The sequence below is a fragment of the Aythya fuligula genome, chromosome 5 (genome assembly GCF_009819795.1).
Source record: "Aythya fuligula isolate bAytFul2 chromosome 5, bAytFul2.pri, whole genome shotgun sequence".
Classification (NCBI taxonomy): Eukaryota; Metazoa; Chordata; class Aves; order Anseriformes; family Anatidae; genus Aythya; species Aythya fuligula.
In genome coordinates this window covers 4,894,034-4,920,723 of record NC_045563.1, presented here as the reverse complement: position 1 = coordinate 4,920,723, position 26,690 = coordinate 4,894,034, and the positions used below count along the sequence as shown (strand labels likewise).

General features: G+C 48.7%; 2 protein-coding genes across 4 annotated transcripts in view; both read left to right on the top strand.

Moving 5' to 3' along the window:
- The window catches only part of SLC35F4 (solute carrier family 35 member F4), a 102,009-nt gene extending 94,602 nt beyond the window's left edge, over window positions 1–7,407 (top strand). For all 3 annotated transcript variants that reach the window (XM_032188936.1, XM_032188935.1, XM_032188938.1), the window contains 4 exons: window positions 3,105–3,230; window positions 4,406–4,598; window positions 5,946–6,035; window positions 6,964–7,407. In XM_032188936.1, coding sequence (XP_032044827.1) covers window positions 3,105–3,230; window positions 4,406–4,598; window positions 5,946–6,035; window positions 6,964–7,205 — 651 coding nt within the window. In that variant the 3' untranslated portion in view covers window positions 7,206–7,407. The remainder of the gene's footprint in view (window positions 1–3,104; window positions 3,231–4,405; window positions 4,599–5,945; window positions 6,036–6,963) is intronic.
- Window positions 7,285–17,235, top strand: CCDC198 (coiled-coil domain containing 198). Its single transcript, XM_032187847.1, has 7 exons — window positions 7,285–7,309; window positions 11,370–11,621; window positions 13,121–13,197; window positions 15,128–15,214; window positions 15,557–15,655; window positions 16,253–16,415; window positions 17,009–17,235. The coding sequence occupies exons 1-7, from the start codon at window positions 7,285–7,287 to the stop codon at window positions 17,233–17,235; spliced, it is 930 nt and encodes a 309-aa protein (XP_032043738.1).
- The last annotated feature ends 9,455 nt before the right edge of the window (window positions 17,236–26,690 follow it).

The window sequence follows — 26,690 nt, the reverse complement described above, 5'->3', positions numbered from 1 at the left end:
AGCCTGCACCATAGCCTGGTTTGCTTGGCCACTTGTGAATGTCTCATGAATTAATAAGGCAGCCTGTATCCACGTTAACACTGGGACTTGGGGAAGTCCAGACAGCTGTAGCTCAGAGCGAGCACAAATATTTAAAATACTTGATGTATTTGAACAGCTCTGTTGGTTTATGATGCTTAGCAATAGCCATGTGCTTAAAAGTTTCCAGACTTGAGCCTTTGGTTGTGTTTCATCTGTGAAGCTGAATTAATGCTTATTAGGTGGGTGCAGAATGGTCTGGGGACAGTTTTCCCCCAAAAATGGTTGTCTGTAGGACGAAGGCAGATCTCTTTACTGCAGCACCCCATTTTCTGCTGTGCTCCATGTGGAAAACAAATGTTCCTGACTAAAATGTTAGTTGGCCTAGCTCTCTTCCAGGAAAAAAAAAAAAAGAAAAAAGAGGCTGGCTGATTTCATTCCTTCTCTAAGAGGCTCCACAAGAAAGTTACTACACTCCTCTGTTAATTAAAAACTTCGTTTAACGAGCTGTCAGCTACAACAGCCGGCTTTGCTGTGTGACCTTGCTGCTGCTCACCAGCTCACAGCAGCCTGCAGGACGTGCTCGCAGGTTCCTAAAGCAAACACGCCACAAACGCTAAGCAGAGGTCAACTGTGCTAATGCAGCGATGTGTAATTTGCAGGAAGAGCTTCCAACACGGAGTTTAAATAGCGTTCTCCCATAATCAGGTCGTATTCATCTGAAATCTCACGAGGTGATGCTCCGTAGTGTCCATCATTTTGGTTGCTTCAGGGGAAAAGGCGGCTGGCTTTCTAAAGCGTTGATTAAATTAGGAAGCTGTCTCTCTGAGTTTGGTGTGGTCGGAGCAGGGAGGTGTTTTTCCCACCAGGAAGGATCTCCCCGCGGGGATGATGGATTTACTCCTCGCCCCTAGCACAAGGCAAGGTTTCGCCTGCTGGGCCCGGGTGTTAAATCTTCATCCTTTCCATTTGGAGAAGGGCACAGCTATCGGGCTTTTCTATTTTGTCTGGTGGGAGATACTGCTTGAGATATTGCTGCTGAAGTATCACAGCCGACAGCTGAAACGCTACGTCTGAATTTATGTGCGAGGCAAGATGGATAACACAGCCGCAGATTAAAACAGATGTGCAGGGCAACAGGGAGGCTTCGGAGGACAAACAGGAGGTGTCGTGCTGGCTTCTGAAGGGTCCTGGGTCTAATTCTGCATTGCTGCCAGGCTGGGCCTTTGTGGTGTTCATATGCTAGGGTAAACCATAAGGAGGAACAGCAGAATTACAGAATTATTACACAGTCTATCAGGGAGTGTAATGATACGACAAGGGGAACAGTTTTAAGTTAAAGAATGGAGGTTTAGGTTAGATATGAGGAAGAAATTCTTCACTCTGAGGGCAGTGAGGCCCTGGCGCAGGCTGCCCCGAGGAGCTGTGGCTGCCCCATCCCTGGCAGTGCACAAGGCCAGGCTGGATGGGGCAGGGGGCAGCCTTAAATGCCGCTGAAACTCATTCTTCTAAGAGAATTTCACTGTAATTTACTCTCAAGTCCTTGGATAGAAATAGGTTTGAGGTCAAAGTCAGCACTGCAGCATCTTGGGTGCTGGTTTGTGGTCCCTTGCCACCCCTGCCCTGAGCGCTGCAGGGGGAGCAGCAGAGGGTCAGCTCTCCCAATACCCAAACTCGCTGAAGCAGTGAGGCCAGGTTTCCATTTAGGCCCTGGAAAATTCAGCAGGCTCCCCTGTCCACCTAGATAGGCCACAGGTGAGAGTCCTACGTCCTCAGGTGGCAGTCTTGGGGACACAAAGGGACTCAGCCCTTCTCCAGAGCGGCCTGACCACCAGGCTGTTAGTCAGGAAAGGGGAAGGAACACACCTTGTCCCCTCTTCCTAAAGTTTTTTCCAAATCTCATTGAACCTTTGCATTATACCTGAGAGATACGAACGTAGATGGGACCCCAGCCCTTGCCATTAGGCCGGGGGGACCTGAATTTCAAATGCCAGCCTTGAAGTTGACCCAGAGCCACGTCTGCTGCATCTGGCCTGTGGGAGGCACACAGTTACACTGTCAAGGATAATCACATTCGTTTCTTAGCTTCTATGAATGGGGAGGGCCCTTCTCCTCCTTCTCACTGGGGAGTTGTGTGATTTAATGGCTATCTGATGACAGAGAAGTGTCTGATCCTTACATACTGCTGGTGATTCTGTAACAGCCAACCCTGGCTATCTGCAGTTGTGCATCCTCTGCTCGACACCGAGCTCTACTAAATGAGTGACCTTTTTTTATAACAACAAGCTGTTTAATGTCACTGTAATTCTTTTTAAATCTATATAAAAATCTTTCAGAAACGGGGCTGTAATTTTCCACAGGTCTGAGGAAATGCGTTTTCCTTTAAGTCTGCAGAAGTTAATTATTCAGCACCTTCGAAATTTAGGCTCTGTATTTACCTTCTTAGAGCAATTAGGCAGAGAGAAGGAGTTTTTCATGGAGGGATCCCTGACACTGTTTGGAGTTCCTTGGAGTCAAGACCAAGGATTTCAGATGTGGTGCAGATACTTAGTCCTGTTCTTTGTCCTTGAAGTTTCTTAGAAGCTCTGTCTGGGCTCTTCAGATGAGGGACACAAACATAAACAACAACCACCATACCCCCACAAACCAAACCAAGCCAAAAGGAAAAAAAAAAAAAAATAATTAACAAATAAAAACTAACACCAACTAAGCACAATGGTAAAGGCTTCTTAAAGACACAGCTCAGGGATCAGTCTCCTGAACTGCTGTCCAGAAGGATTGGCCCTCAAAATTCTTGCATTTCAATTCAAATTGGTCAAATTGGTGGCTTTGCTGAATATTTGTCCCCTTGTATAGTTGAGCACAGCATCTTAAAATTTCTTGGAGTCGTATCTCCCAAGTGGATTCCTTTCATTATGTTTTCCGCTTCTCCCAACAGTTCATAACCACCTATTTAAGGGAAATGGGTAAGGCTTGAAGTCAGAGCAAGCAGCTAGTGGCACTCATTGAAACCCCACACAGCGATAATCTCTTCCCGTGTAATGAAACTGCAGTGAGCTTTACGTCGCTTTGCTTTGTCTGTGCAGATAGTGGCAGCAATAATGGCAATCACAGGAATCGTAATGATGGCATATGCAGATGGTTTCCAGGGCGATTCAATTATCGGGGTAGCATATGCTGTTGGATCAGCCTCTACGTCTGCATTATATAAGGTAGGTCACAACCGTTTATTAATATTCTCGTTTCTGTAACGCTGGATGTTAAAAACGCACAAGTAGGAAGCGAATCCCTGTGAAATAAGCGCTTGATTTTCCTCACCCCTCCCGCATCATTTGCGTTGTGCCCGGGCAATGTCACAACATCAGAAAATTTACTAGGAGGGCAATTAGCTTGGAGCTGCCGAATACTCCGCGTGCCTTCGCTTTATGAGCTTTTAATGAAATCCCCATTATTATGCCGCCAGGAGCTCGGTGTCATGTTTTAATCATTTCCTGCCGCCGCGGTTTATTGACACCGTTTCGGACGGGCTTGCCATATGCAGCGGGAGGAGAGGGAGAATGCGGCGAGCGCCGCTCTCCTCCAGCGAGGACAGATGTCTCGTCCCCGGTCCGCAGTGCAGCTCTCTTGCATATTCTGCTCTCGTGCCAGGCTGCGAGCCCCTGGTGCAGCCTGTGCCTTGCAGACGGGCGGCGCTTTGCCCCCGCTGTGTGAAAGCAGTGGCTGCCCTTGAAGGTGAGGGGTGGGGAAGGGAGGGATGTCTGACCTGGAGGCAGGTCGGGCTAAAGGTGGCTGTGGTCAGGTATGGTCAGATCAGGGAGGGCAGGGTGTGTGTGAAGACGAGAAGTTCAGACTTGGGTGTAGCAGGATGAGAAGTTGCCTCCTGGTTTTAGATTTTGCTGTCTCTGATAAATTCATTGTGAGCATTTGTGAGTCCCTCAAAGTGTGTGAATTTAGGATTGTCTAGGGCAAATCCTCCACAAGGCTCATGCTGCCTTGAAGCTAGTCTGAAGCAAGTTTCTCCAGGCTAGACATTCCTCTCACAGCCCCCCTCCAGTAACTTTCACTGCAAGGACCACATTGTCTTTGGGTTCATAATTACACCCACTCCTCTTTGCACTTTGTGCTAAGCTTTGTTGTACAGACTCAACCTTCCCCCTGCTAATAACAACACAGTATCTCTCGTTGAGCTAAAATAAGGCAAAAATCTTCCCCAAATCTCCCTTGCAAAACTCTTCTTGAGTGAAAGTCTGGGCTGTGGCACCCTGTCCTGGTCAGGTCTGCCCCTGTGCCCAGCTCTCCCCAAATGAGAGGAGAACCCTGTGCAGGAGGCCTTTGATCTTCAGGGCAGACATGAGCCTAAACCCCTCCTCTTTCCTCTCCTTTGCAGGTTTTGTTCAAGATGTTCCTTGGCAGTGCAAACTTCGGGGAGGCCGCTCATTTTGTCTCCACCTTGGGCTTCTTCAATTTAATTTTCATCTCGGTCACTCCCATCATACTGTACTTTACCAAAGTGGAGTACTGGTCGCCGTTCTCTGCCGTGCCGTGGGGTTACCTCTGCGGAGTGGCTGGCCTCTGGTTAGGTATGTGATAACACAAGTACTCGTTTCTCTGTTTCCTCCTCCTGCCCCCAGTACCGAGTGAGCCTCAGACACAATTATTTCCCCCCTGATTAGCAGCAAAGCTCTCACAAGTGAAATCTGGTCCCAGTGCAAATGGGTACTCCTTGATGAGCAAGTAACAATTTTCATAGGAAGCCTTAACACGAATCTTAGTAGCAGAGAATAAACACAAAGCAGCCTTACTCATTGTCCGCGTCTCATCTTTGCGTTCCTACAGTGGTTTTATTGATATTTCCCTGTCTCAGGCACAGTCTGATCGCTATAAATCGAATTTCAAAGGGCTGTATGTACTCAAGCAGCTCCTGGCATGCGCTGATGTGGATTGGTGTGCACACACCGATACGGGGACCCGCTGCGGTGGGACACTTGGTCTGTGTCATTTCCTGCAGCCTCCACCTCCCCTCCTCTCTTCCACAACGCTTCTTTCAGAGCCCCAAGGCTATCCTGTAGTCAGGCAGGCAGAAAAGCTGTTGGATTCAGCCCAGGGTGTTTTTATTTAGAGGTATAAGAACATACTTTCCTTTACTAAAGTCTCTATTATTTCATAATTGAAGAGGTTTGTCTCCACTGCAAGTATATTAAATGGAAACAAAGAGGATGCCATTGCCAGTATGTAGCCCATAGTGCAGCCATCCTACGGGGTGGCAGGACTGAGGGCTGAGGTGTGGAGACCAAGCCTTTGCCACTCCTTGAAGCAAATCCAACCTGAGCTGCAGCTTCTCTGTCAGCACCCAAGGGGAAAAATACAGGGATGACTTACCGCCCAGAGCACCACCTGAAAATATAACCCCAAGCAGGAGGAAACAGCACTGTGGAGCAGACAGACCTGCTCCTTCCACACAGGGGACTGCCACCAGCAGAGGAGGAATGTTTAGGGAGTGCCACGCTGCTCAGCACCAGCCTTGGCTCTGAGAGCTTGCTGCCTCCCTTACGGCAGCACCCTAAAGGATGGTATGAAAGGGAAGTTTTACAATTTGCTCATGATACCTCAAGAAAATTGAAGCTGGCTGGGGAGGTTGTTATTAAAAACAAAACAAAACACCCCATAAATCCATAAATTAAAGGTGCTGAGCATTTGTGCTTCTCTCAGCTTTCAGCTTGCCTTCGACATAGCAGCAAAACCGTGGTCTCACTACAGCGTGCTTGGTCAGCTTCACAGGATAATTGTATTGAGTGCCCATTAGAGTCTGGGTTCCCTGCTGCTGTCACCCCGTCATACTCTTGGGGTCAGGGTGGAGGAGAAATGCCTCGCTCTAGTGCTTTTCTGCATAATCACATATTAATTTATCTGTTTTTTTTTCCCCCCAGCATTCAACATTCTGGTTAATGTTGGCGTCGTGCTTACGTACCCCATCCTGATCTCTATCGGCACGGTGCTCAGCGTCCCTGGCAATGCAGGTACAAGTAACGCCCTCCTTGGTTGAAAGAGAAACAAACGCAGTGGCACACGCACAGCAGAAGCACTTTATTGTCTAAATGCTCACAATCTGCTGCCGCATATTTCACAAATGATCCCGTCTCATTCACCTTCACAGCTGCTCCCGGTGATGGGGGGTGTTTCAGTTAGTAAAAGCCTTTTTTAATAATCTGTATTCTTTGCCCTGGAAGTGATGGGGTACATCCATCCCGTGCACAGGAGAGGGCAGGCTGGTTGCCACTACGTTTGCTGAGACGTGGCAGGGGACAGCATCCTGCTGCCGTGGCTCAGCACCATGCTGGTGACCTGCCATGCTGCACCAGGGCAGGGAGTGTACGTGGGATTTTTGGCCAAAGCTCGTTCTTCTTGAACAGCTGCTGTCTCTGCTCTTCTGATCTCCTCCTCCACCTCCCTGGCCTTGCAACTCGAGGTGTCTGAGCACGTTTTCAAACAGACAGCTATTTATAGGGGTGTGCAGGTCAGAGATGTGAAATGTGGTTGTCGGTACCTGGACGAGGCTGCTGAAGGGCTCAGATGTGCTGTTACTGCAGCTCGTGGAGCTGGGAGGCTGGGCCTGGAGACATCATCTCCAGCTCTCTGACCTCCCTACCGCTGACTTCTGCAGCACAAGGAAGTGCTATGCTGATTCAGCCTGCTACAGATAAAAGAGTTGCCATAAAACACTTTCCCTCTCAGAGCAGAAAGGGAAGCTTTGAGGCTAAACTGGCTTTTTGAGGCTTCCTTTTTTGAGGCCGTGCTCTGAACCCTAGGAGCTGGTCACCAGAGCACATTGGGGCGATGTGGCATGTGTCACAGCCAGAGCATGACACACAGGTTTTTGCCAGGCTGCTCTGGTGCTGTGGTTCATCCTGCTGCCGTTTTGACGGCCTTGTTGTTTTTCCTTCACAGCCGTAGATCTCCTGAAGCACAAAATGATCTTCAGCGTGGTGAGGCTGGGAGCCACCATCATCATTTGCATCGGGTTTCTGCTGATGCTGCTCCCCGAGGAGTGGGATGAAATCACCCTGAGGTTCATCAACAGCTTAAAGGAGAAGAAGAGCGAGGATCACGCCGACGACATCACAGACTCCAGCGTACACACGAGAAGCAGAAGCAGAGCTAACGGGACAGTGTCTATACCACTAGCTTAGGGCTGGCGGACTTGAACTGCACGCGGATGTATATTCTGTGAATATAGCTTAAATTTCCTCACTCCTTGTATGCTTAACGATGACATTTACTCTGATCTGGGGATGTAAGATAAGAGAAATACATCTATAATAAATGTTTACATTTATACACTTACCAAGGAAAGGGTGTAAATAACCACAATAAAACGTTTTCTAATAAAAACCATTTAAGCTCCTGTCTTACTGAGCTGGTAGGTTTAAAATATGGATGAAGTCTACATCACTGGTCTTCTGGTGGCAAAAGTAGAACTGTTCTCAAGGATACAAATTTTGGACATTTCCAGTTAAATCTCAAAATTGGACGTGTGAATTTAGCTTCAAAATATACCAATCTTTTGGTAAGGCAGTGGGTTCGGAAAGCAGCTCCAAACCTCTCACAGAAGTCTCGAGAAGCCATTTGTGAGGGAAGCTGATGTTCACATTGTTATTAGGGATCTTTATCAGAATAATTATCCTGTGTCACGCGAAGAATTAATCTTTCATTAGGTTACGCTGTTGTGAAATTTGTGATGAAAGCTACTCCACACATAATAACAGACATGCTGCAGTGCTGCTTGCCCTCTGGTGCTGCACGCTTGTCTCCTCTCCATTACGTGCTGTGCCTGCAGGCGGTGGAAATCAAAGGCTCAGTCCTGATGCCCAAATCGACGTGACAGCCAGGACATCAGCAGGGACAGTGACACAGCCATGCGCTGCCAGGACACCTTCCCTCCCAGTTTATTGGAAGCAAGAAATCCCTTACTGAACGCAGCAGAAGAACCAACCTCACTCAGGGCTTATTTATTTATTCATTCATTTTTTTCCTTGCAGAAAAACTGCATTCCCAGCTGAACAACGAGCTTCTCACGTAGAGATTGAGCTCCCCGAATCACCGGCATCTCTGCATCCCTGGAAAATGCCAGTTCCCATTTTCTAGAGCTTTTCCCTTGGGCCAAACAAATATTTTTCTTATAGAAGTTCTGCAGTGCAAAACCTTTCAAAAGCCAAAACAAACAAACCAGCCAAGCCAGATCCTTCCCTAACTCACTGTAATTTAGGATGGCTGTTTTCTGTTGCAGCATTCCTAGGATCAATCATGCAAGATGACTTTTATATTTGAGAGCACCTGATATGCAGACAGAAACATTTTTATTTATTTATTTATTTATTTTTAGGAAGAGTAGAAACAAATGGAAAGAAGTGCAGATTGCTGAACTCTACCAGCCTGCCCAGCACTGGAGCTTTTGATTTCCAGTTAGGAGGGCTTTTTTTGAGAGTATTTCTACCAGAAAAAAAAAATAAATAAAATAAAATTAAAAAAAAAAAAAAAGAGGAGAGGAGAGGAAAAAGGAAAGGAAAGGAAAGGAAAGGAAAGGAAAGGAAAGGAAAGGAAAGGAAAGGAAAGGAAAGGAAAGGAAAGGAAAGGAAAGGAAAGGAAAGGAAAGGAAAGGAAAGGAAAGGAAAGGAAAAAGATTAAGGCGGGGTTCATGATGAATACTATTGGTTATATAAATAGCAAAAACCATGTTTATTTGTTATTAAATAAGAGCAAGAGCACGATGTACAAGGGTGCTGATCACAAGCTCACCTCTCAATGGGTGCATGTGGGCTTGCGAGTTGCGGGGTCCCACATGAACCCCACAATTTGGGGGGACGCTGGCGGCATCTTGAGCCCGGGAGCAGCTGTGGCAGGGCTGGGGCCAGAGGGTGGTGCAGAAATCACCCTGTCCCCATGGGCGTTAGGGCTTAATGCTGCTGCAACTGCAGCCATTCGTGGTGATAATTACAAATGCAGCTTTTAATCTGACTCTCGTCTACCTGATGGTTTTTATCTGTAATATTTGTCCTTATAAAGTATTTGCCGCAACCAGCAGAGCTAACAAAATACACATTTATATTGAAAACTAACAAAACACCGTAGCTTAGGCTCTTTTATCACATGGCTGCACATCAGGAGCTGGAAGAACCACCCGAACAAGCATCCCCCTTGCACTAAACCCAGAGGTGTAAGGTCTGTGTGCACACGTAGTCTTTTAAATGTCTTTTTAGCATTTGAAGAGATGGGCTCAGAGCTTCATCCGCTGCTTTTGAAGCAGTCAGTCATTAAAAATATCTTGAAAAGGTGACCCGTGTGGAACAGGCAATACGGATGGGACGATGCAGCTGACAGCAAAGGGCACATGGCTGCCTGAGCACCACCCCGAGCTGATTTTGGAGCCGATATATTCATTTACACTACAAGAGAGCTTTAGAGATGTGTTTTACTGAAATTTTAGTTCCTGCCAAGCTGAACACATGGGGAAAACAAACATTTCCTTTCCGTACGCATTGATGAGGACCTTTTGGCAGCATCTTCAGGCACAGGACTGGATCCTTCAAGGAACCTCTTTGAGTATTCAGCAGGGAAAAAAACATGAAATCCCAGCGTTTGAGTCAGTTTCTCTCTGCCTGAGACATTTCAGGGCAGAATGTGTTGCTGTGCCAGCCCAACAAGAGCGGGCTCGACGCTCCTCTTACAAAGCGAGGAGGGTCACTGTTTTCCCTAGAGTGCAGCTCTGCCTTTCAGTGAGAGAAATCTCATTAAAAACAAGAAATAAGACAATTAATTGAGGCTGTTTTGCTGTTATTGTGGCCCCCTTCACCAGTATGGATCCCAGCCAGTGAAACGATGCTGGGTTATTGTCCTCTTGTTGTTGCTTGATTTGTTCGCCACCGCCCCTAAACACACTGCAAATGTCATAAATGACAACAAGAATATTCTCATGGTTCCTCTCCGTCATGCTTTGCTTGCCAGGGATTTCCATGAAATGCAGGTAGGATTTTGGCAAGAAAATTACAAAGCACACTTATGCCACTGCACACACTCACACCAACATCTGCTCCTCTGGGGATTTTTTTCCTGGTGTTTTCCTTTCGGACCTTAAGCTTCCCCCACCCCTGTCGTGGTGACAAGGCGAGATGCTCTGGAGCGGCTGCCTTCCCTGGGCTTTGGAGCAAGATGTGCATTTTGGAAACAAACACACAGGACATGTGGCTGTGACATTAACTCAAAAGACCTTTTCAAGAAGAAAACACCTTTTCAAGGCAGATGGGGGAGAAGCAGCCCATGGTTGTGGCTGTGCATGGGACAGGTGCTCCGTGCTGAATCCTCCCTTGGTTCTCCTTTGCTGCTCAGTGGTTTGGGCTTTTCCCTGCATTTTCCTTAAAATGAGAGCATCAGAACACTTGCAGGCCAATGATTTCTTTCTGAATTTAATACATTTGCTGGAAAACCCACTTTAGGCAAGGTCAACATGTACAAGTCCTAACTGAATTTAGTGGAGGGTTTCGGGCAATAAACAAAATGAGAGGAAGGTACAAAGAGGTCCCAGGGCTCCTGGGAAGAGCTGCGTGGGGTCCCTCACAGCTGAGCACCTCCCAGCTTAAAGCAATCCTTGGCAGCACACACAGCTCACACTAAGTGCAGCCCTACAGCCCTGATGTACAGGGGTGTGGGGGCTTAAGGGTTTCACTGTGAGGTGCTGGTCTCAATGGATGCAGCCTCAAGGTGCTGAGCAGTGCTTTCAGGCCAGCACAGTGGGGTTTTGCAGCTGATCCTTAGGCTTTTAGGCACCCCTGGCAGGGGATGTTGGTCCCAGCACTCGTGAATCTTGTTTCAGGAATAATCTCCCCTGCAGATTTGCCAACCTTGGACACAAAAAAACCCGAAGCAAACCGTGCACCAGGCAGGTGGGTGACAAATTTTTCCAGCAGTGCCACCACTCTGTGCGAGGCCTGGAGCAGGAAGACAGGATGCTTCTCCCATGCTGGGGCAGGCTCTGGAGGTGCTGTAACCCTTTTAATCCTCTGAGCATCGAATTTCCTTCCAAAGACTGAAGATTTAGCCAAAGAAACAGTTGTAGAAATACCTCCAGGGCCACCAGCCGTGGTGGTGCTGCTTGCTGAAAACAACTTGCAGGTGAAAAGCAAAGCTTGGTGCTGTCTTTCTGGCCTGTTCAGGCCTCCTCCTATCCCTGCTGCCGAGTGAATGTTTAACCCCCCTGGGAAGGACACACAGGTGCATTCATCCGTGGGAGCCAGCCCACAGCTGGGCAGCCAGCAGGGAGCCCTGTGCTCGAGGATCCCTCTGCCTTTTTGGGGGCACAGCACGAGGTTTATTCCTTCTCCCAAAGCCCCCGCTCTGCGCCATGGGCCTGAGCTCTTCCAAGGCGCACCCCAAGGTGACCAGGGTGGCACCGATGCTCTCCAGCGAGGACCTGCCCACTCACCCCATCCCGCACCCCGGGGTGCTGGGGGGGCCAATCCTACACCCGCCGGCCGTGGGGGAATGGGGAACCCCCAAATTTCATGGGCAGCTCCCCCCTCTCCGCAACACCTCCTACGGGAGGACCTCTGCAGGTAAGGGGCAAGGGGGGTGGTCCTTGGGCTCTCACAGAACAACCCTATAACATGCACTACTGGACTTGTCGGTATTACTTTAATTAGAGCTAGATTCTGGGTAAGGTGCTCAGCAGGCTAAATTCAGTGTTAAAATAATTAATTAATTAATTAATTAATTTATTAGAGCCATGCCTTGCAGCGGGGTAACCCCACAAGGCACCAGTCACGTAGCAATGTGTGTCCATGCTCGTGGTGCTCCAAACCTCCTGTACCCAAAATCTCCCCACAAGCAAGGGAAAAAAAAAAAAAATCATTAAATGCCATTTTCTTTTACCTGTTTCATTTTTAGAAGTGTGTTCTCAAAACTACGTGAGCGATGCATTAGCTCGGCCTGCTGTCTAACTAAGCACAGCCTCCGAGAGGATAGGTTTTGTTTATTTTACAAGGCTTCATTCTGGTTAAATTCCTCTTCCTCCAGTGGGGGGCATCTGTTGTTCCTGGAGTGCAAATTAAAAAAAAAAAAAAAAAAAAAGAGGCAAAATGGGCAATTTTTGGAAGGTTTCTCATTAACCCTAATGAAACACCCTTTCCCTGTCTCCCCACGCCATTCCCCAGCTTCCACTCCAAATTCCTGCGTTTTATCCCCAATTGCCCTCCTTGGAGGCTGCACACTGTGGTGGCCACCTCGGGGCTCTGCCACATGGGAGCTCAATCACTGCTTAAAAAAGGCACCCAAACACAACAAGGCTGGTTTTGGGGAGGCAAGAAGGATAGAGAAACTGTAGAAGAAATAGCTACTGCCCGTGTGTTTATTTGTGCAAGCAAAAAAATAGGCAGCAGCGTCCATCTGAGACCAACGGCGCAGAACGGATCCGGACCCACTGCTCAGCCTCGTTAAAGCAGGGCTTTAATGACTAACAGGGGATTGCTGGCATGCAGCACGTTCCCCTCCACGTGTGTATCTTGGGCTGGTTTCCAAAAAAGAAGAAGGGCTGGATGTCATCCACTTCTTCTGCAGCCAGCAAAAACACCAGGGATGGTTCTCAGTTCCACATAATAATAATAATAATAATAATAATAATAATAATAATAATAATAATAATAATAATAATAATAATGTTATTAGTAGTAGTAATAATAATAATGTTATTAGTAGTAGTAATAATAATAATGTCTCTGGGACTCAGCAGCAAGAAGGGACCTGAATCGCTGCCTGGATGAGGCTGCAGGAGACACGAAGGGTAGTTGTGGTCACGTATAGGGTATTTAAGGGGTTGTAGAAGGAAGGAGAGAGGTACGTGGCAGGCAGAGCTGTTAGCAGCTGCAGGCATGGATGCATCCACGTGTTATTTCTGCAGCTAACAATGATTTATGCCTGGTGTTATCGGAGTACAATGAGAGAGATGGGCATGGGATGCACCAAACACAAAACAGGGCAGAAAACTCTCGCTGGGTACAGCCTAGGAGCTGACAGCCCCAAAGTGACTTCACCCCTGTCTTCTTTTCCGACCTTTAAGGGCCCCTTTCCTTCGACACTGTGCCGGCAGATGGAGGCAGCAGCATCATCAAACTGCACCCGCCTCGGCGACCACAAGTAAGGGGTTTGAGGGGCTCCCCTGGCAGAGCCGTGTTGTCCCCAGCTGGTCAACCCACTGCAGATCAAGTCCTTGAGCGAGCTTCTCACCTCCCTGCCCTGCTCTGAGAGCCCTGCCACACCGACGATCCCAGTTGTCCCCAAGAGCTTCTGTGCTCCCCCAAAATTCATCAAGCAGTCCACTGCATGTATAGCACAAAGGTGACCCCCCTGGAGCAGGGGTGCTGTGCTCCAGCCTTCCTTGCTGGAATTAAAATGCACAGCACTGAGCGAGGAACGTGTCCCGAATTGGTGGGAGGATGAGGCAGTAATGAGCCCAGCTACGCCCTGTAAATTGCCACATGTAATCACAGCCTTGCTTAAAAATCTCTTAGCCACAGGTATTATTTATAGTCGTTGATCTTATTTCTGTCCTGGCTGTATTTATGTATTGTTAGAGCACTGGCAACACCCATTGCAGGACAAAGCTGCTGCTAATCCCACCCTGTGCTTTGGCCACTGCTGCTACAGACTAGAGGGAATGGCCTCAAATTGTGCCAGGGGAGGTTGAGGTGGGAAATGAGGAGACATTTCTGCTCAGAGAGCAGGCAGGCGTTGGGACGGGTTGCCCAGGGAGGTGGGGGAGTCCCCGTCCCTGGGGGTGTTCAGGGGAAGGTTGGGCCTGGTGCCTGGGGACATGGGTTAGGGGTGACACTGGTGGTAGGGGGTGGTTGGACCAGGTGATCCTGGAGGGCTTTTCCAAACTTAATGATTCTGTGATTCGATTCTAAGTGCCAGCAGAAGCCCCATTCCCTGTAGGAAGGCTTCCCAAGGCAGTGCAGAGCAGGACAGCACGGCCCTTGCAAGGCCCATGCTCCAGCCTGTGACACAACTTTAGCTGACAGCCCCAAACTTCCCCTTCTGCCTTCAGCCTCAGCAGTGTCTGGGAGCGATGCAGCTTGTGGTGTCACATGCTGCCATCTAGTGCCATTATTTTTCAGCTTCACAGTCGGTTTTGTGGGCACAAAACCCAACCACAAGCCGTGAGCATGGGAGGGGAGCGGGACTGGAGGAGCACATGCGGTGCAGCGCTGCGGGGGCACGAAGGTTTGCTCCAAATGCAGGTGAACAAGGGAGCAGCAGGCAGCATCCCTTCCACTTCGGCTGGAGACACCAGCTTGGAGGTGACCTGCTGGTATGACCCAAAATAGGGGAGAGCAGAAGCCTATATATATATAGGAAGCCAAGTGGAAGCTTCCCATTGACTCTAGGGAGTTGGTTTGCTCTTGGTGTGTTGGGCTGAGCTGGGACTGTCTCCAGCACTCCTTTACTGCTGCTGCCTTTTATCTCCTGCATTGATGCCTTCATTTACAGGATGCTTGAAAATGACAGCCCAGGCTCTGGCAGCAGTTCAGGGCGGCCAGCCAGAGGCATGGCACCGTTTGGAGGATGCCTGCTCATCCTCAGGGGACTAATGATGTCCCGCATAAAGTGCAAGGCAGGGCTTAGGGATGGAGCCCTTGGTGGAAATGGCCTCAAGTTGTGCCAGGGGAGGTTTAGGTTGGACATCAGGAAGAATTTATTCATGGAAAGGGTGTTTGGGTGCTGGAACGGGCTGCCCATGGAGGTGGTGAAGTCCCCATCCTGGAGGTGTTTAAGAGGTGTGGGGACGTGGTGCTTAGGGGCATGTTAGCGGTGGGCTTGGCAGTGTTAGGCTGATGGCTGGGGTCTCAGGTAACTGGGATCTGGCCTTGGATGACCTGCCAGGAGACATTTTATTAAATTGTGATACCTGGGTGTGCTAATCACTTGCTAAAGGTGCTGATCTCCTTCCTGTACCCAAGCAGCCAGGCTAGAACCAGAGCTGGATAAACCTCGAGGTAGTTTCGCATCAGGTTTCATGCTGGCAATGGAAAGGGGATGCTGAACACCGTAAATATTGCACTTGCAGAGGCTTGAACCCGCCGGCCCGCCATGGGGGATTGTTCCTGCAAAGCCCTGGAGCCAGCACGAAGCGGATGAAGCCCCAAAAGCCAAGGTGAGGACGAGGCAGGGCCGCACCGACCATGTGCAGCCTTCCTTCCCTGCAGGTCACGATCTCGACTTGGACAGCCCACAGCAGAAGCACCACAGGGGGCAGAATCACATGCATTCGGGGTTTTAATGAGGATTTTCCACCATGCCCCAGAGCTGCAGGATGAACTGCAAGCACTGCGAAAACCTTCTCTGAATTGCTGCACGTTGGCCAGGCAGGAAAAAGCTCGCTGCCTTCATCTGGGGAGCACCCCAGGGACCAGGCGTGGGTTTGGGAGCCCGTAGCTGTTTCTTTTCATTTCAGCACAGGCAGATGTCTTTATTTATGTTTTAAAATCCCTTCTAGGCTCTGGAGAAGAGCAGGCAGAGCCTGAGAGCCCTCCCTGGCAGGCGGCAGCACTTGCACAAGCTGCAGATGCTGGAGCTGACCCGCCGGCGCCGAGAGGTAACCTGGGGAGGGCTCTGGGGAGATGCTGAGGCTCCGCGGGGTTTTCCCATCCCAGGGTCTCTCCCATGGAACAGGAGGTCTCAGTCCTGTGCCTGGGAAGTGTGGATTAAGCTGGGGAGCAGCCCCAGGGTGGTGGATGCACCCACACCTCCCCGCTGGGTTGGGGAATGTCCCACACATGTAGGAGATGCTGGCACCGAGAGGCAGCCCCGGCTCCTGCTGGTGCTCCCTGGAGCATCTCTGGTGCTCCAGGGGTGAGGAATACCCTCCTGCAGGCTCCTTCTCATTCCTTTTTTTTATCCAGTAGAGTTCTTGAACCCACGAGGTTTTTTCCCCTTCGGAAAGTTCAGTAATTACTTCTGATTTTTTTCAGCGCTCTGCCCTCATTTGGCCATAGCCCATGGAGAAACCACAAACCTCCATCCGGGTCATGTTCTGTCACGTACCCACGTTGGCAAATATGATTTTCCCTGCTTAAGCTACCTGGCAGTGTAATTATTTTCCGTGCCAGCCCCCTAACGATATGCCGCGCCGAGCTGTTAAAACGTGTTTGCTCCTCTGCTGCTTGTGCTGACGACTCATTTGCAAACCCAGGCAGAGCTGAAGCGAAATCTCCACAGGGAGGCAAAAATCAATAAACAAAAAATCAAGGAATTCAGCCCGAAGAAAGTCCTTGACACTCGCCAGAGAGGTGACAGCACCGACAGCCGAGACCTTGTCCCCGCTGAGCACAATCAGCATTTTAATGGAGACCCTGGTAAGCAGAATAGTTTCCCAAGGAGATGTAAAGCTCCCCAGCATCTTAAATACCATCAGATCAGTTTCCCCGTGGAAGCTGAGGGATAGCTGTAGGGGCATAAGACCGGAATATCACAGAATATCATTGAATCATTAGGGGAAGAGGCAGGAGCAAGCAGGGGCCCGTTGGATATTGGTGGCAAAGCCCTTGGCTGTCACCTTGTCCCCAGGACGGGGTTTCCCCGCACAGCAGCGGCTCCGTCTCTGGCTGGAGAGCTTTGGGGTGGCCTCTCATCATGCCAGGGGGTGAATGTCCATGCTGGGTGCTGAACCTTCCAGTAAATCCTCTTCAGAAGTGCAGCACCATGTCCCCCGCACCTGTGAGTCTGTGCTAAACCACACTTCATCGTGCCAGACTTTCTAATTTTACCAAATATAACCCCAAATTTATGCCTGGCCTGCCCAGCCCTGGACGTGTGGTCTGGTCTTGCTGGGATTTCTCAGGATCTTCTTTCCACACCCCCAGCTGCCCGTGGTGTTTGCCACATGAATCCCATGGGCCCGGGCATGGCTCTCAGCAGAATTCCTTTTTTTTTTTATTTTCTCCACCAGGAAACAGCGGGGACGGAGGACTCGCAGGGCAGTACGACGGCAGCAGCAAGGTCGGGCTGTGGCTCTGCAGGGAGCCGCACACCAGGGACCTGCTCTGGGACACCTCCAGCACCGACTCAGGGGGCTGTGAGAGGGAAGAGAGGAAAATTCCCCGCAAACCTGCGCTGGTGAGGACCCGGACGGAGAGGGTTTCTCTCTTCGATGAGTTCTTCGATCGGGATTTCTAGTGGCGTGCCTTGGGACGTGCTGAAGGACCACGCCACGGTGCCAGGGTGCAGGCACAGTGTCTGCAGTCAGCAGCGGTGCTGTGAGCTGGGCAGGTGAATGGGGCCACGGGAAACACGGAGGTGGCTGATGTGATCGGTAGTGACAGGTCTGGGTACGTGGCTGCATCCGAGCAGCTGGGGAAAAAAAAAGTTTGGACTGAGCAAAAATAAGGTGGGGGTGGAGGGAGGAGGAGGAGGAGGCTGGCAAAATAAACAGAAGCTGGAAAATGTTCCAGCAGAAGTTCCAGCTGGGATGAAATATTTCGCTTGCCTTTGAGTTACTCGACCTTTCCGCCTAGCTTGTTTTCAACCTTACATCCTTTGCTAAGCCACACAAAAAAGCAGTTCAAAATGAAAGGTAGAATGATTGCTTTAGGAAGACTTTCAAATAAATATTCTGGCATTTCTAAAATTCCTTTAAAATTTATTTTTTTTTGAGTTTCCTCTCCTCCCCTGGCCCAGGCAGAGAAATGTATGTATTTTATTCAGTATTAACCTCCAGTTTTATGGATAATCTCCCCCAAAAAACTGGCTTTTGTTCACTTGCCCACTGCATTCAGGTCTCAGCACTGTGCAGAGTGGTGGGAACAGAGGGCTCTCCAGCAGCCCCTGGTGCTGCAGGGTGCTGGCCATCTCCAAATGCCTTCAAAGCAATGGTGCTATGAAGGACGTGAATTCTATCTGTGATTCTGGGATAAAATGAATCCCTGGGAATGTCTCCCTGGGTTGCTTTCCCCTCGGTCTGCCTAAACCCGACCAGAGGGTAAAACATCCTCAGCTGAGCTTGTTGGCTGGCCTGGCCACCAGCTGGGACAGACTGGAAGCCTCACGCAGACAGACAGACAGACACACGTGCCATTCGCTCATTTAGGCACCCCCTAATTAACCCAAGTCCTGCACTGCTGTTTGATTGGGTTTCCCTCGTGTGCCTTGGTGGACTTTGTCTTATCTGAGTGATGTTGAATTTCCAAATGCACAAGAAGGGAGTTGGGGCTGCTCTCCCTCCCTGCTCACCAGGATTTCGGGACAGGGCAGGGACCCTACAAACAACAGGTAGTGTCACCACCACAGCTGCTTCCATCTCCTTCTGCTGGAAATCTGCCCCCCTTATTCTTTAACTCGATTTGGAGTCAATTCTCATGTGCCCAGGGCAGGGCAGGGTCTGGGAGACTCAGGGCAGGTGAAGCGCATCCTTCCACGAGGCTGTTTTGGATATGTCAGCTCTATATCCTCAGCCTCCTGGCTTACATAGCCAGAAAAAGAGCAGAAGACACATTTTCATGTGTATTTAGGGGAATCAGACACCTGTGGCTGACTCGGTTTCAACAGTTTTCAGGCATTTGTCTCTCTTGAACTTTATTGAAAATCAAAAAGCAGGAGCTGCAAGTCCCAGTCAAAGCCGGAGCCTCTAGCACAGCTGCCCAGCGCTGAGCTTCTCTGTCCTGGCTTCACCCCTCTCTGTCTTTTCGCCGTCTCTGGATGTGCAGCCCATTACAGCACGTCTGCATGCTTCGTGGAGAAAGCTGCTCTTTGGAGCAAGCCCACATGCCGTGTGCAAGTTCACAAAAAAGCCAAGAAAACAAACCCTGGCACAGAGAAGGAGAAGTAAGGGAAGTGATTTTTAATGAGAAAGGAGAACTGTTAGTAGCTAATGAGTCCTTGTCTGGGGTCTGCGTTTCAAAAATGCCCTTGCAAACTTTCCTCATAAACACGGGCATTGTGGAAGTATCGTGAGAGCTTTGGATTTGGTGCTGAGGGTAGGCTGAAAATGTCAATGATTTAATGGGCTGGAACAATTAATCTGGCACTTGTCTGTACACCTGTCCTCTTAATGATTCGACATATCTCCCTTCTGTGTTCCCATCTGTCAACAATTAAGCGATAATTGGTGGAAATGCAATTTATCTCAGATAGAGCTGATTAGTCTTCCAATAATCACGTTGCCAGCGCTTGGGAAGAGTGCTGCCCACGGAGAAGAGTGTGTGGACCAGTCGATCCATATCACAGGCTGTGCAGAAAAGGGGCTCTGAGCATTAATTTATCAATTTACAGTGTGCAAAATTTGCTCTTATGGAGGCAATAAAGCCAGCAAACCTGCTTTCTACTTCTGGTGCTCAAAATTGTTTGATTTTCAGCTGCTTTCAATTGTGTTAACTCATCATAACCTGTAGAGAGGCAGACGGCAACTCATTCTGTTCTCATGTTTTCTAACATCCTTCCAGAGGCTGGAAATGAAAATGTTTTCTCTATTACTAAAGATAAAACTTAGGCTTTTCTACAAATTACAGAAGATGGGAGGAAAAAAAAAAAAAAAGCAATAACAAGAACCCCACGATGCATGTGCTGCGACTCAGCAAGGAGAGCCTTGCAGAGATGTTTTTCTCTGAATAGCTCCCAATTCCAAATGCTTGATATCATCCCGTCATTTGAGGGATGAGTCACTACAGACAGCTATGTAGGGGAGGAAATTTGCTGCTCGACAGAAGCGAGCACCCGCCGCGCTGGTGCAAGTCGTGCACAAGAGCAGCAAGTTCCTCTGTCTGAGCTTGCTGCCACGGCCAGGGGAGGCTGGAGCACTCCCAGCTGACAGGCACGGGATGAGTTTTGGTGGATAATGATGACAAAACCTGAGCTGGGCTGGATTTGAGTGGTACAGAGTGATGGTCAGAGGGGGAAGAGATGTCCCCTGTCCGTCCCGCGGTGGGATGAGTTACCCTCTGGAGAGGACACGCTCTCTCCTGCCGGCTAATGAGGTGTTGCTGCAATTTTTTCCCAGCTTTGAGATGAGGCTGGAGCCATCCTGAGCTAAACCCGTCCCCATCAGGACCTGCCCAGCCCAGGTGCAGTACCTTCAGAGAACTGAAGCTGTCAGGTTTCACCAAAATGACCAAGAATTGAGATTTTATGCAGGTATTGACGTGGCTACAGGTAGCACAGGGCAGAGCCCTGTAGGTCAGACAGACCCCTGCCCCAACACACAAAGTCGTTTGTCTTCCCAATTAAATGGGCACAGGCTGCTTTTGGTAGCGATGGTAATACGGACAGAGAAATGCAAGTTCCTCTCACTCAGGACTAGCTGACTGACTTTGCTGAAATATTAAAGCAAAATGATAGCGCTCGGCCTCATGCAGCCAGCTGAGCTGGGGAAAGTCAGCACCGATGGTTAAAGTCTGGCAAAATTATTAGCAATGAAGTGTGCAACAGGAAATCTTGAAGAACCTCATCTCCATATTTAAAAAAGCTGAAAGTTATCTCGGAGGTCTCGAGGCCCGGCTTGCTGTAATATCTTTTATTGTTCTCGAGCAGAAATGTGGTTTACTTACACTTAGCAAAGAGAGGTAAACAAAGCAGAACAAGGCTCAGCTCTGTGCTGTAATGGGATCTCGTCACGTACCCTGCATTAATGTGATCTTCTCACCCTCCCGGGCCCTGCCCCACCTGGTGCTCAGCACCTTTGACCTCCCTGGGAATGCTCAGCGCCACGCAGCAGCCTCCCTTCCCCAGCGCTTGCACGCATCCAGCAGCACAAAAACCACCATCAAAGGCACGAGGCTGTTTCCACTCACCTCGTCAAACCCTTCCCTCCCTGACTCACTGGGAGGTGTGGGCCAGGTAACTGGGATCGGTTCAATCGCCTTACCCAAAGCTGCAAGAAAAAAAAATGCCCCAAACCACTGACGTGAGCGGCTCTGTTTCAGGCTGTACGTGAGGATTAGTGTCATCATCAGCTTAAAAAACCACCAGCCGTGTCCAGTTTTGGTTTGTCTAACAGGTAACCTCATGCTGTGCTGCAATAGCCCTAAACCTGTTGTTTCCCAATGCTGGAAATACTGACTAAGCCCTCTGTGTTCCCAGCTTTTTTAAAATTCCTGCTGAGGAAGGTCAAGTGATGGCACAGGGGTCCCCCGATGACTAAAGAGGGGGGACCTGCAGGGGATGCTGCCCTTTCTGGGATGCTCCATCCCAGCATCTCCACAGATGGGATGGAGCTGTCCGCAGATACCTCCTGCTCCTGCAGGAAAAACCTTGATTCCTTGCTTAGCACAAGGGTTGTAGCTTTTTGCCACCTACTGACACGTTGTGGGAATGGCTCATCCCTGCAGATAGGCTTACTTGTAGGCTGCCCGTCTGAGAGTGCACCCAGCATCCGCTGAGCCACCCACAAGGATAAAAGGCAGAGCAAACACCCCACTGACAGGAGAGCAACACGGATTTGATCACTTGTTCCTTGCTATGTAGGAGCTGGACTCGGTGATCCCAGTGGCTCCCTTTCAACTGGGGATATTCTGTGTTCCTGTGATAATTTCCTCCTTGCCCCATCCCTTGGGCACAGTAACTTCATCCTTCCAGAGGGCAGTAGCATTGGCATTATACCTGAAAAACAATGTCTTGGCTTCTTCCCCTTCCATCTTTTCCCCAATTTAATATTTTTTCCCCTCTGTCTCCTCCTAAAGTCTCTGCTGGCTTTGCCCTCACCCAGGGTTCATCTTTCCTTAGCTCTGCTGAGGGCCTGTGACCGGCGGACAGAAGGGCTCTGCAGGCCCCTGAGCACTGCGAAGCTTCATTTCAATCCTATTTTGATGCCTTGAGCAACCCAGGGAGCTGATAGTGCTAACTCATTGCTCACAGTGAACTGCAAACTCTGCAAAAGCACATTTTCTTGTCTCCACTCGAGACGAGGATGTCTTCCACATGGCGATTTTGACGCCTCTTTTGTCCCTTTGTGCAGTTGCAGTGAAGCTCAGCTGAGCTGAGCCTTCTCTGTGCTTATCAAGCATGCTCAACCCTTGGCTTCTCAAGGGCTGTGAGTGGAAATAGGAGCCTTTACAAAGTGTCCTCAGTAATAAGAAATACCTGTGTTGGTCCTGGGAAGCCCTAAAGGTGGGGAAGATTTTCTTCATCTGCTCAGCGCTTCTCTCATTTTGGTTCACCCAGCTTTTGTTCTCCTTCACTTCCATCAGCACCATGGTTTGCTGACACCCCCTAAAAAACCTAAAATTAAAAAATACAAGTAAAAAACTGCTATGTTGCTGATCCAGCCTTAAATTTCCCTGCTCCTATAAGCCACCCCACGACACAGATGATACCCGTGCTCGCATTATCTGGTAGTCCAGGCATACCACAAATGACCTGCTTAATCAAATCAGGTTTTATGCATCATATGATCTTGTTATCAACCAAAATGACTGCATTAACTGAGAACTTGCTGGTTAATGACTGTTTTGGGAGAAAAGAGAAGCAGGAAAGTGTCAGTTTTATGGTCACCCCTCATCTCTCGTTGAACTTCTGGGGCCAGGCACTGGCCTCTTGCTGGTCACCAGTTGATCCCCATTGCAAACACCACGCCAAAGTAATCAACGTGGCTCACAACTTACGTCTGCACTGCAAAAGAGCTGAGATGAAAAGCCAGACACCCCTTCTATTTGACACACAAATCACCTCCTTCAGCTTAGCCAAGCTGACCTAAAAATACAGCTTTTTGCCACACAAAGCCTTCCTTGTGAGACTCGCTGGAGCAGATTTTTCTTACAGTGCTCCTCTGTCTTCAAAAGAGCTCCTGCACGCAGCCTCCCGTCTCCTCCAGCACACGGACAGCACGGACAGCACCCGTCGGTGTGGGTTTGTGCGGGCACTGGGGCAGCACCTCGCTTGTGCTGCGTTACGCTGTGACCCCGAGCACGTTACTGACCGACACTGATACAATAACATGCTTACAGACTTTCTTTTTTGAGGCAGACAGATAGAGAATTCGCATACAGAACTAACTCGGTTTGGTGTGTTTTTCCATATGTGAAGCTTAGAGAAAGAGATGGGTTTTCGAGGAAAAGTTAGGTTGTACAAAATGCAGCTGCAGGTCTGTGCAAAAAAAATGTAAAAAAAATGTACACTTTTCCCTGAGACTTTTGTAGATTTGAAATTCAAAACAAGATTAAGAGTTTGGGGTTTTTCTTTTCTTTTCTTTTCTTTTCTTTTCTTTTCTTTTCTTTTCTTTTCTTTTCTTTTCTTTTCTTTTCTTTTCTTTTCTTTTCTTTTCTTTTCTTTTCTCTTTATTTGTCTTTCTTTCTTTCTTTCTTTCTTTCTTTCTTTCTTTCTTTCTTTCTTTCTTTCTTTCTTTCTTTCTTTCTTTCTTTCTCTCCTTCACTCTTTCTCTCTTTCTCTCTCTTTCTCTCTCTCTTTCTTTCTCTTTTATTTATTTATGTATTTATTTTAATTTGTAAGAATAACTTAGCTAGATGTTAATAAGCACAAAGATGTGGATGAAAGTTCTGTGCAAAAGAGCAGTAAAAAAGGCAAAAACTCAGGGGTCTGTTTCATCTCTAAGAACAATTTTTTCCACAACCCTATCTTTCAGCCTTTATTTTGAACGTTTCTTATTCCCAATGCTTGTCAAATCCACTTTGCTGTTGCAAACAGAAAGACTGTAAGTGGCCATAAACAAAAAGGTTAAAAACTTCCTGCAGACCCTACATCTTTCTCCTTTCCTTTCCTTTCCTTTCCTTTCCTTTCCTTTCCTTTCCTTTCCTTTCCTTTCCTTTCCTTTCCTTTCCTTTCCTTTCCTTTCCTTTCCTTCTTTTTCCTTTCCTTTCCTTTCCTTTCCTTTCTTTCCTTTCCTTTCCTTTCCTTTCCTTTCCTTTCCCCCCTGAAGGATTTGGAAAACCAAATTGCCTTATCTCCTCGTAGCTGAGGACGAGGTGCAGCCCACTGCTGCTCCAGGTGCTGATAACAGCCTCCTCCCATTGCTTTGGGCACATTACATCGTTTTGCCCTCATTTTCTTTTCCTCCTCAGCTTCATCTCTCAGAAGAAGACGCAACTTAATGAGCTACCTGCAGGGACCTTGTGCAGCAGGGTTAACACTGTGAAGGCACTTTGCAGAGGCGTAGCCTTGCAGGGATGCTAACGGGGGGGCTGCCGCCTTCCTGGCTGATCCCAGCACCCTCAACAGGGCCCCATCCTGCCTGGGTGTCTGCAGCATCCCTCACTGCACAGACTCCAGGCCAACGCAGGCCCTTTTTCCATGCTCAAATGACCGTCAGCTGGTGCTCAGACTGGGCTACATGGGCTGGAGGCAGCAGCAGCTTGTGCTTCCCTGCACACAGAAGTCACTGAGAGCCAGGTGCTGAGTGCTCTGACTGGACAAAGCACCATTTTTTTCCTTTCCACCTTTCCATGGTAAAAGCCTTCAGAGCAGCAAAAGTGAAGTTTTCCTCTTTCTCAGCTAACAACAGCTGGGAAAACCACTGGGAGAGCAACTCCACGGTTATTAATGATGTGCAGGAGCAGGAATGAGCTTTGTGGCCTCGGGGGAGCACGTGGCTGTATGGGTTGATGGCAAGCCTGATGGTATGTCAGTCCACAAAGGTGGCAAAGGGCTGCCCTTAAAGCAAGGTGGCAGAACCTGTGATGTTGCAGCTGTAAGATCTGGTGCTGGCCTCCTCTCTGTAGGACTGTGTCCTCCACAGGATGGTGTCACGTCTGGACAGGGGACTTGATGGATGTAGGCACAGCCAGCACAATGCATCTTCATTTACCAGGGGAAAATGGATGTCCAGCTGCACATAACACAAGGATAGTCACACTCCTTTGACTCAATCCATCGATAAGTTTTCTGATCTTCAGTTGGGTAAGAAGAAAAATAATGACAAACAGCAAAAACTTTTAAAAATAGAGAAGACTGATAAGCATCCGTCTGAGTTGGAATTAGTAAACTGCAGAGATGGAAAAGGCTTTTATTTATTGTCCAAAAAAGTGATATGGAAATGGTTAAAGTGAATATGGTCTTACCTCTTCACTTCCCAGCTTTCCAGCACTCAGATTTTGTAGCTGATGTTCCAGTTAAGCACAGCTAGCCCTGCCTTTGTGCTCATGCAAGGAACTGGAGAGGGGCACCAAGATCTGGAGCAGGGCCTGAATCTGAGATAACAAACTCCTCCGATGAAAATCGTTGCTCTTAACACAGATGCGTTCAGCTTCAGGCCCTGTATTGAGAAAATAACACCCCCCTTTGGCAACCCTACCTGCTTGTTGTGTTTGCTTCTTCAGCCTTTAAATGAAGGCCTTTGCCCTTGGGGTTCATGGGGCTGGTGGTCATTAGAAGCTGTTTTTGAAACCTGGGAGCTTTTGCAAAGCTTTGACAAACTGGGGGAGCAGGGCCTTAACAAAATTCACCGCACCGTACCCAAGCGCTCCAATTCAGACAGCTTCCGTCGCAGGGCAAAATAATGAAATGCTTTTAGGGCAACATTTTCCCTCGAGTTACTTCCCTTCAGCGGTGGATTTTGCCAGCCAGACACCCAACTCCACGAGCCGGCCCGGCGAGGCCTGCACAGAGCCTCGCCTCGCCTCGCCGTGCCTCCGGTGCCCGCCGCCAGCCCGCGGTTATAATCAGATCTCTGCCAGCCGCAGCCTAATGGCCTGCTTTGATGTCCGAGTGTAATATGATTCAGCAGCGCCGCTCTCCTTGATTAGCACACAAATCACGCTCAGGGGCTGGATGCTTCCTGCGCTTAATCATCCATGTGGTGCATTTCAAAGAGCGGAGGGCTGACCAAGAAAGATGACGTTTTCTTTGAAAGACAAACAAAACGAGCCCAGAGAGAAATGTAAAGCAAACAACCGCGAACAATGTTTTCTGCTAGTTCCTTTTTTTTTTTTTTTTTTTTTTTCTTTTTTCACAGCGCAGAAAGCAGCACCACCTTCCTGCTTTAGTGAGAAGAAGCGTTTTACTTCAGTGATCAGACAAATAAATACACACGAAGCTCCTAACCTTGAGGAGAAACGTCTTTGATTTCAGAGGACAGACAGTAACCCAACACCTGGAGAAGCAAGCACATTACCCACACAATTAAAGCCTGTTAAGGTGAAACCCAGCCTCTCCTTGCAGATACAGATCTTGGGCTAAATGTGCTGGAGGATCAGGAGTGGAGCCTGGTTTGAGGAACCGCAGGCTGGGATGGGTATTTTTTGTCCCCACCCATCCAGGAGACACTATCCTAGGCTATTCAGCTTCTGTCCATGCTCCCAGCTGTAGCATCTTTTGCTGCAGCATCACATTTCCTAAAAGTTTTGCAGTTGCAGTCATTTGCAGCCAAAATATGCTCCCCAAGGTGGTTTTCCAGAGATGTGAAAAGGGATGGACGTGGGCTCCTGCTCAAGTTTCCTTCAGGGGACTCCTGAGGAACCTGAGTGCCACAGTATTTTGGGACAGGGTCAGGTGAAATAAAAGCATTTGCAAAGGCTCTGAGCATCTGTCTCTTGCAGAAGTTTGCATGATTTTTGCCCATTTCAGGCAGTTCTCCCAGTGACTGGCTAGAACCAGAAAATAGCTCTGAACTTTCTTAAAAAACAAAACAAAAACAACAACAACAAAAACATAAAGTTTTATTAAAAGGAAACAAATGGTTTTCAAATAAAAAG

Coding starts and splice junctions, on each gene's coding strand:
- CCDC198 (XM_032187847.1), top strand. CDS start 7,285: ATGACATTTACTCTGATCTGGGGAT. Junction 11,622..13,120: donor CTACGGGAGGACCTCTGCAG/GTAAGGGGCAAG, acceptor CCGACCTTTAAG/GGCCCCTTTCCTTCGACACT. Junction 16,416..17,008: donor GCATTTTAATGGAGACCCTG/GTAAGCAGAATA, acceptor TTTCTCCACCAG/GAAACAGCGGGGACGGAGGA.